General features: G+C 47.8%; 2 protein-coding genes across 2 annotated transcripts; both read right to left on the bottom strand.

Moving 5' to 3' along the window:
* Window positions 1-1,221: 1,221 nt before the first annotated feature.
* On the bottom strand, window positions 1,222-2,115 carry BJ212DRAFT_1450699 (uncharacterized protein; the record flags this gene model as incomplete). The annotated part of the gene is made up of 3 exons (XM_041338816.1): window positions 1,222-1,353; window positions 1,393-1,896; window positions 1,936-2,115. 3 exons carry the CDS (start codon window positions 2,113-2,115, stop codon window positions 1,222-1,224), a joined length of 816 nt encoding a protein of 271 aa, XP_041185293.1.
* A 6,090-nt stretch (window positions 2,116-8,205) lies between these two features.
* Window positions 8,206-8,966, bottom strand: BJ212DRAFT_517578 (uncharacterized protein). The gene is made up of 2 exons (XM_041343387.1): window positions 8,796-8,966; window positions 8,206-8,731 (listed from the first exon to the last, which is right to left on the bottom strand). Exon 2 carries the CDS (start codon window positions 8,713-8,715, stop codon window positions 8,347-8,349), a length of 369 nt encoding a protein of 122 aa, XP_041185292.1. The 5' UTR covers window positions 8,716-8,731; window positions 8,796-8,966; the 3' UTR covers window positions 8,206-8,346.
* Window positions 8,967-9,223: the final 257 nt, after the last annotated feature.

Genomic DNA, 9,223 nt, shown 5'->3' with positions numbered 1-9,223 from the left:
CCATGTGCAAGGGTATAGATCAGAGTCAATGGCCAAATTAATAGAGGATATGGTTGCAGATGGATGAAGTGGAAATGAAAGATTTTGTACGAGCCTGAACTTATCTGGTTTCCCTGGCTTGGGGACCATAGAAAGCGGAGCCGTCTGGAAAGGCCCAATAAGTTTTTCTGTCTCTGTCTTGGATAGCGGGCCAATATAACGTCCAGTAGAGTATTCTCGATCCAGGATGGTAATGAATGTATCATGTTGTGTAAGTAACAAAAGACTATTAGGGGGGGAATAAGTATGATGTATAGTAGGGACGCTGCCCATGAAACCAAACCGAAAGCCATTAGGTATATGTGCATATTTGTTTGTAAGACCCGAGACACTGAGAAAATGTGACCAAGCCTCTGGCTGGTATGGGGTGCAGGCTTTAGACGCTCTTGCTCTGAGGGCAGTTCTGAGCTCCATGATCCTTTGCCCCACATCCTGAGCACTTGTGCATGTGAGAATGGGCAGTGTTTGAGCATCCTTTCGGTCTTTGCCAATCGTAACAGAGCTTGAGGCCCTTTGGGTTGACCAGGTGTCCCTCTGCATTTCATCAACAACGAGTCTTGGTTCGTTTGTCCCAGAGGAACTCAGAAGCGCACTTGTGGATGGGGTGTCAAAAGCGGCCAAGGCAGAGGGCGCAAGCTGAGGGGCCCGAATTGCTTGCGCCCACAGGAAAAGATGGCTGACCCTTGTATGGTTTCTTTGCCATTGGGTTAGACGACCTGTAGGGGTGGTAGTGGGTGTCATCTGGGGGGGGGATATGTTTCCCTGCATTTGCCCTGACTCGTGCTGACCTCCCTACCTCAAGGGTGAGATGAATATCCTGACACAGCCAGCAAACTCTGAAGCTGTTGGATTGGGCACGGAGCAGTTTGGGGTAGTGCAAGCATGATCACGGGAGCAAAGCAGATTGATTGAGTCGTTAAGGGAAGCAAAGCATGAAGCACATAATCGAGTAGGGAAGTGGAGAGGTTGAAAGCATTATGGGTTTCATTGAGTGGAAGTGCGAGACTGAGGGCACAAAGGTGACTGTTGGGTGAGCATTGGATAACATGTGGGAGGGGGGGGGAAGGAAGTATTCCCAGTAGTGGCGAGCAATGATAGCAGATGGGTAGCAGGTGCATTTGACACGTAAGCAGATGTTGATTGTTTGATGAGACAATAGAATAAGATTATGTATACATGTGGTTAATGTTTGAATGATTCTTTGAAGGTGAGGAAAAAACGCACCAGTCTTAGACCCTTGTTGCGCTCGGCTTCCCAGATGTCATCTGAGATAGTGCTGTATAGGGCATTGTTGAAGAGGCCAATGTTGAAGCCCTGGTTTTTGGCTGGACAATCATGCCATTCCCATCAAACGAAGCCAGCATAGTGAAGTAATGTCTTCTCACTGCGTGGGTGCATGCGGTGTTCATGGTTAGTGATGAGGGTGAAGAACAAGGCTAATGCTTGTTGATGCTTGTCCAGCCATCCGCTCTTCTCAATGTGGATGAGGAAGCTGGTCTTTGCCAGATCGAACTGGCGCCATGATAGGTCATGGTCTTGCAACACCTTGTGGGATGCCTTGAAGGATGCTAAGGTCTTCAGGGCGACTGTGCTGTCGACCTTTGCGAATCCATATGCGTCATCTGAATCCAACGTGGATCTAGCAGTGGTGGACGCCTCATGGCACCCGTCAGGACTGAAATACCATAACTCCACATACTCCATGCTCTTGATCTTCTGTATGGCATACTGGGCAGGGCAAGGGATGATGATGTTGGCAACTACTGAACCAGCATCAAAGTCATTGATCTTAGGTTTCTTCTTCTTGGCTTCACGATGTTCTTCCTGCTCTTCTGCTTCCTTTTCTGCTCTCTCATGCTCCAGATGTCCTCAAAGAATGCGAGTGTCCTCCTCCACTTGCTCTTCCCAAAGGGTGATGCACTCTTGGCGCTCAAACCTCCAACCGTTGGCCATGTTTTCGAGGGCATCTTCTCTTGTGATGCCTCCTGTGACGAGTGCGTTAAGCCACCCAGCGTATGCAGTGGATTCGAAGTTCAGCTGCGCTTCAAGTGCCAGATCAGTCAAAATGCATTCCATGGTACTCAAAGGGAATTGGGTTTATTTAAGCTTCACTGGGATGTTGTCTTAGGCGGGGGGAAAAGAAAAGGACAAAGGGTATGTCGCTGAGGGCAACAGAGAGATAGGTGCGTCGTCGTGGTACGAAGGCAAAAGCTCGTACTGCCTCCGACGCTTGCGCAAAGACCTAACTCTAGTCCTTTGCCTCGTGCCTCGTTACGTAATAGAGTATCAATTAAGTTGGCCTAAATTTCGTGGCCGAACAGACTCTTAGCTCTATTTCCTCCGTTCGTGCCTCGCTACGTAAATAGAGTGACAAATTGTGCGGCGCTGTGCCATAATTGGTAACCGGCGGTAGCTGTGCTCGACTGCACAGCATGACACATCCGAAGCATGTTCAAAGTGAATACAGGCTGTAGCTATTCCTAACGAATTCAACAGACATCGCGGTATAGACTTGGTCAAAATAACGTGGTCGCAATCTCATGTTACACAGGCAAAAAATTCAAAGCAGAAAGCTATCGTGCTGCATACTACCGACCACACCACAATCACAATTCCTCTGCTACTGTATATTAGTATTTGAGAGTACCAGGTGTTGTCGATAGAACGGACCTCCAAAGTTAGTCGAACGCGTCAGTGTCTTCAAAGACACATCAGGGAATCGCGGGAGAATGCGACAGGGAAATCTCTCTGGACGACTAAATAACAAGAAGTCAGCAGACTACTCTCTGGGACAGATGAGATTCTTCAAACACTGTGAAACCAGTGGTGAACTTCGGAGCGACCGGAATCTCCATGCCGTGTTCATCAAGAGCCTTGTGGACCGAGAAAAACGCCAGCAAATTCGCCATAGCGATCCAGAGTGACGCGTCCACGAGATGCCGTCCCACACTGTCAAGTTTCTTTCAACGGAGGGCGAAGGAGTGCGAATAGATGCTCACCAAATTCGGCGACCCCAGCCGAAGCCTAAACGCATAGTATCGCTGTTAAGAGTCCCGTCGTCTTGGAAAAATCTTTCCGGTTTGAATTCGTCAGGACTGGGGTATTTCGTTGCATCGTGCGTCATTGCCCTGAAAGGTTCGTTATTTAGATACATTAAGGATAAGGATAGTATGGGCTTTCCATGCGTTTGGAAATACAACAACGCCTAGCAAAGATCGTCAGCGGCCGTCGTTAAATCAGTATGATGCAAACCTTCAGGAATAAAATAGCCATTGTAGATGTCACTGGTTGTTGTTGCGTGTGGAATGCCTGCAAAAATTATCAGAGGATATTCAGAAATGATTTTGCGTTGTGGACAAACCGAATGGAACCACTGGGTACCACCTGAGTGTTTCACGTAAAATAGCTTCTAGGTAAGGCAACGCCGGTCTATCGTCGAAATTAGGGAGTCTATCCTTGCCAACGACTCGATCGATCTCCGCCTGCGCTTTTGCTTGCACCTCTGGGTTGAGCACCATAGCAAGAAAAAACACAAGTAATGTGTTAGTGGTCTGAGTCAAGGGCAAACTGGTTATGATTGGCAGACGAAGACCAGGAGAAACTCGCCGTATCGGTCGCCGCTGAAGACAAAAATGGGTATTGAGAGGAAAGAATTTTTCAACTTGCATACCTGTGAATGCAACGGAAGCAGCCTCCTTAATTGCAGTTATAGTGACGTCGTCCTCTTCACTGGTCCTATTCAAAGCATCAGCCACCAAGCACGGTCCCATGTCATTGGCAGACTGTCAGCATTTCGTTAGTTGGATGTACCTCCACTAGTGGGGTGCTTCACCATCCTCTCTTTGACATATTGAAAGGGTATCTCCTTCACGTCATGGCCTGCCTGGATACACTTGAGTGATGCTCGCTTAAACGTGGCACCGGGAAACCAGCTAGGTAGCTGCAAAACTAGAAGGATTGTTGAGTTACTTACATGCAATCACTGCATGTGCAAACATACGGAAAGGGAATGTTTCCATTAAAGTCATAGCAGCTGGTGCGAAACCTTCGACTATGAGCTTCCCATACCTTGTAATGGCGTTAGCAACATGCTTGTCCTTAGCTGTCGTTTCACAGTCATATATTATAGATAGCATGTATGTCAAAGGAAACCTTAATAAAAAATCAGCTTCAACGCGAGACCAGATAAATTGTCGCGACCGACATCAGAGAATGGTTTGGATAATTTTCAGGGTCCTGTAGAAGACCGAACATCATTTTGTGGGCGGAACGGAGTAGCGTAGCGTGGTAAGCGGGTACAGCAGTTTGGTGAAATGCCTGATGAAAGATTCGTCGGTGAAGGCGCCACCTGCCTTTTATCAGACACTCATCAACATAACATAGAATAACCCATTATGTACCTGTTTCCATATGGCATGAACCCCGTGTTAAAATCTGAAGCGAAGCTGACAAAATTTTGGTGATTGATGCGGACCAACACTCCAAGATGTAGCTCACGCTTCATAAACAATTGACTGGGGTCTATCTGAATATATGCTGGAACGCCGTTCAAAAAGGTCTTTCGCGACCTCCTCAGAATTAACGACGATGATGGGCTTGCCAAGGAGACGAGCATAAATAATGTCACCTAAGGAACAAAGTGAGTTGTCATGGACAGATCCCCATCACAACGTGCCAACCATATGTGGATCTCCAGGCATTGAAGGTCAACCAGGGCCGAGCGGAATCAAGACTGAGAACATTTCCCAGTACTGGAAGGGGGATAGGACCAGGCGGTAGCGGGGGGCGCGAAAGATTGAGTCTATATTTTCGACAGTAGCTTAACACAGCTACTACCAAGGCTGATATTGCCAAGTAAAGTCCACGTTCATCGTTGAGCATCGTTGGATAATACTTACCCAATGCCGGATACTGGAATGGGGAAGGTGCACTAAAGTCTAGGTCGACCTGAAGTATATATCGCACTGGGCTCAACTGAGCCAAACAAATGATGGATCTGCCCATTAGAGATTTCGTGAGTCTCCCCAGGGTGCCTTATGCTGATTGCGGTGGTTTTCCGAGGTTATACAACGAAAACCTTTTCTAAATATAATCATATATCGGCATATATGACGATATCTGCAGCTCACCAGTCCTCTGATGTGATACATGATGCTAATATCCGTTCTCATTTTGAAGAACGCCGTGAAAGGAAGCGGAGGTTGCCATAATGGTGCTAGTGAGGAAATAAGAGACAAAACTCTGAATGCAGGGAAACACGGTATGACGCAGAGCATTCGAACTCACAGACCAGCAACAAAAATACGCGTCCGCCGTCCACATAGTTTGCCTGTCCTGGGGCACAGGGGTATGGCGGTGAGGATGACTAAGCGCTTGTGGGACACGATGGCATAGTATACGTATTGCCCCACGCCCTGAACTACATGCCATCATCGACGTTAACGTGTGGACACACAGTGAGCGTGCCCTGTCCAGGGTCATTGCGCAACCTGTAAGGCACATGCTGTAAACGCCTCGGGTGAGTAGAAACTTGACTTCGGTTGCTGCCGAAAAAGGCTGCGTGTCCCATTTGCGAAGCTTACACGAAAAAGAAAACCCGCTGGGGTACCTGAAATACCTTCTCCGTCTGTAACAACAGGCGTAGAGGAAATTATATTCTCTGCAGGAATCAGAGTAATAGTGACCCCTGTAAAAAACGTCAAATGTACCCTGGGGCTGGAAAAGTCAACTGTAGCCAGCAGAAGGCTGAGCGATATCCATTTCCGAAGGCCGGAATCGAGAACCATCGAATCTCGTATGGACAAATGCGAGCCAATCACAGCCAAGCTCAACTTCCACCAAAAAAAGTTGACGGTGTCATAGATCCAAACGGTCATGGCACCATAGTAAGTGCGTCTGCATGTCAGATTGAAGGGTCATGACACAAGCATCCAAATATTGTGGTATCAGACCCGGTTGAAAAGGAGTTTGTGCTTGTTGAATTCAAAGGCTCTTGCCAAATCTATCTTCTGACTTACTAGCTTACTTTATGTAATTTAGTACATTCCCATGTACAATGAGCTCTTCCTCAAGCTCCAATGGAACCAGGACAAAAATACTCTTTCTGGGAATGAGAAGGCGAATCTCTAGGTTTTCTCCTTTTACCTGTTCTAACTTATCACAGGAGTGGAAAGACCTCCATACTCCAAGTCCTCTTCGATGATCTCCCAGTCAAACAGACTTTTTACCTCGAGCCTACCATGCGTGTTGCAAAACATTTCATTGAGTGTGCACTCGTCCATGACTTCTTCTCGTGCTTAGCACTGAACATCGTTTCTCAGCACTGTCATCCCGTTGGAGATATGGGACTGTCCAGGAAACGTTACCGTCGACACACTCGGCGCATCTCTCGCCGATTTCTCAACTATAGTCTTCGTAATAGACATTCGAGTACGTGCGCTGTATTTATCTGCTGACTGCTGTCCTCATTCATATGCGCAGGATCTCTACCAACATCCTGTCTCAAAGCTCGTAGAGTTCATAGTCGCTGCATGCCAAATCAACCCCGACATAAATTTTGAAGTATTTGTGCACAAAGCGGAAAGGCTTCAAGAGGACGACAAGATCGGTACGCCAGTCCCGCATCCATTCTTTGCTCGTAACTGAAACAGCACACAGAAAACTTCCGCCAGATACACGAACGTGTCATGGACCGCCTCGTAGACGAATCTCCCGAATTTGAGCAATTCCCTCTCAATTTCCATCTCACCTCCATATATGACCATTCTCTCCGAGAGGCGTTCTCTCGTATGCTTCATAAACTGATCGATTCCCTGCCATATCTCGAAGAACTATTAAATGTCTTTTGCTCTGTATGTGCCTTCATTGTCACTTGTCTTCACGGGCACTTCTCATCGCTCGCAGAATACAGCATCTCCAAAGGCTTTCTTATTCGACACATCCAGTAAAATCCACGTCGCAACAGATACCTCACCAGTAGACAAAGCCACGCACAATCTCTGCTGCGATTATCTATCCATGCTCAACTCTTTTGGACCTCTCTACAGGTACGTACGTATCACAAATTTCCCTCCTACCCTTGAACCGTCCTACCAGGTCCAACTCTAACGATCCGCGGACGAGTCGGTTTTCCCCAACACCAGCACCAACACCCCCACCCACAGCCACGACATCAACTCCTACCTCCGGCATCACTCCCGCCGGAACACCGCCACTCACCTCATCGTCATCCCCCGTTCCACCCTCAAAGCCCCACTTCTACCCCTCAGCAGCGACGTCGCTCTCACCTTCACGCCCAGGGACTACGCTCACGTACCACCTCGTCACCCCGCACCTCGCATTGCTCGCACTCCTTCCGACGACGGTGTATGATATGCGCAGGGGTTTAGTGGAGTGGAATGTTGTATGGTTCAGGGAGGGGGTTAGGGAGATATGGGAATCGGGGCTGCGCGGGGGTTTGGAGTCGTAGTTTTTGTTGACCAGTGATCTACTCTTGTGCGATCGACGGTGTCTGAGTTTCGATCGAGCAGACTGAGACGCGAATGATTGTTTGACCTTCTTCAAGGGGCAGGTCAGAGCCTTCTGGGTAGACGAGGCATCAGATGCCTTCTTTATGAGCTTGGTTTCATGGAGACAACTTGGTGGAGTCTCGAGTTTTTGCCTTGATTTTATGGTAGTGACTCGAGCTTCTCTGTAGCGAAGTGTAAGCTCGATAAATTGCTAGAATGATTTCACTCTTTTATCTTTACGCTTACTTACTGCGTACACGTACAATAGCACGCTTATCGGTTACATCATCGATAACACGGATAGGTATATAAGTCCTTGCATCCGCGTCGTTCCACTCCTATCAGACTGAGCCGTTCGTTTGTCTTCGCAGTCCTTCCGTCCGTCTCTACTCACATCAAGACATGATAGAAATCGTATACTATTCAGTTGTGATCCTCCAGCTCTCAGAGAAAGGCAACGCGGAGAATCAATTAATAGCACGGCGTTCAGTACTTGACTGTCAAGGTTGCAAGTCATACCCGCCCAAATACTGCTAACCCGCGGTAAGGCCTGATCAGAGGGGTCATGGTATGTTCAAGACGACTATCCTACACCGTACACGTACCCTCCAAACCCGTCAGCATATGCGGTGTTACCCGTACCCGTGCAAGGATCGTGCGAAGGAACCACCAGAAACAACCGTGTTTAGGCGTTTTCCACCAAAAAAAACACAAAGTGGATACAGGTAGATTGAGAGGGCTAGGGCTCGCCCCTGAGAAACAATGTGGCCAGCAACGCCTATTGATTGAATCAGATCGATCAGATGGTGTTAATATGTTCCGTGGCTGTACTTATCAGAACCCTCAACAGGATCGAGGGTTCGATTTCGATGTCCGCTGCATGTCCTACTCCGCAGCCATAAATGCGCAGTGTGCATAGTGAAGAGCTTGGGGAACGCACCAAGACTGTGGAGATGACGTTACCAGCGTAGATAGGACGAGTGAAAGTGATGCTGCCTGATGCTGCGTCATATTCGAGAGGCCTTAATGCCCTACTGAACTTGGAGCAAAATAGATTTGGTAGAGCTGCCAGAGACGATGTACGTGAAGGCGAGTTCTGAGATAAGAGGTTTTCCCTGCAGCTACAGCCTACCCAAGCAACGTGCCGTGGAAACGCGTAATGCGGCATGCTCCATCAACTTAATCTAGAATCGAGGCAATGATGTGATTAGTTCTTCCTAGGCAAACTTTAGTAGACGACTCATGAACCTTGTGAGTCGTTCCATTCAATGTTTAATTGAACTTCCACATTCTTTGGGTATGGTTGGCATTCTTCATGAGTGACATTTATCTCCTCGAGGCTGCAAACGAGGCCAGTGACTTGACTGAGACCATCCGTTAAGGCAAGGTAGATGGCCGCGGCCGCTGTGACTCTCGCTGATCAAATAGGGTTATTAAAATTTACAACTCCGCCAAATCTTGGGGTTGTCTCAACCAACTCCTAGTCACTGCAGCGTCTGTCAAAAGACTTGTTTGAACAACAGACGTGCATATTGCAACAATCTATTCACTTGCGAATAATCGTATGGGCATCTCAGGTTAGAAAGGCCAGGTCAAGTTGCACCAGAGACAGATCTCCCAAGACATTGGCTTCAAAGGACGTGTATCAGCTGGAAATCAACTAATTGAACACATCC

Source organism: Suillus subaureus, assembly GCF_016647635.1.
Source record: "Suillus subaureus strain MN1 chromosome Unknown BJ212scaffold_294, whole genome shotgun sequence".
Classification (NCBI taxonomy): domain Eukaryota; kingdom Fungi; phylum Basidiomycota; class Agaricomycetes; order Boletales; family Suillaceae; genus Suillus; species Suillus subaureus.
The sequence above is the reverse complement of the archived record's forward strand: the minus strand, read 5'-3'. Positions and strand labels throughout refer to the sequence as shown.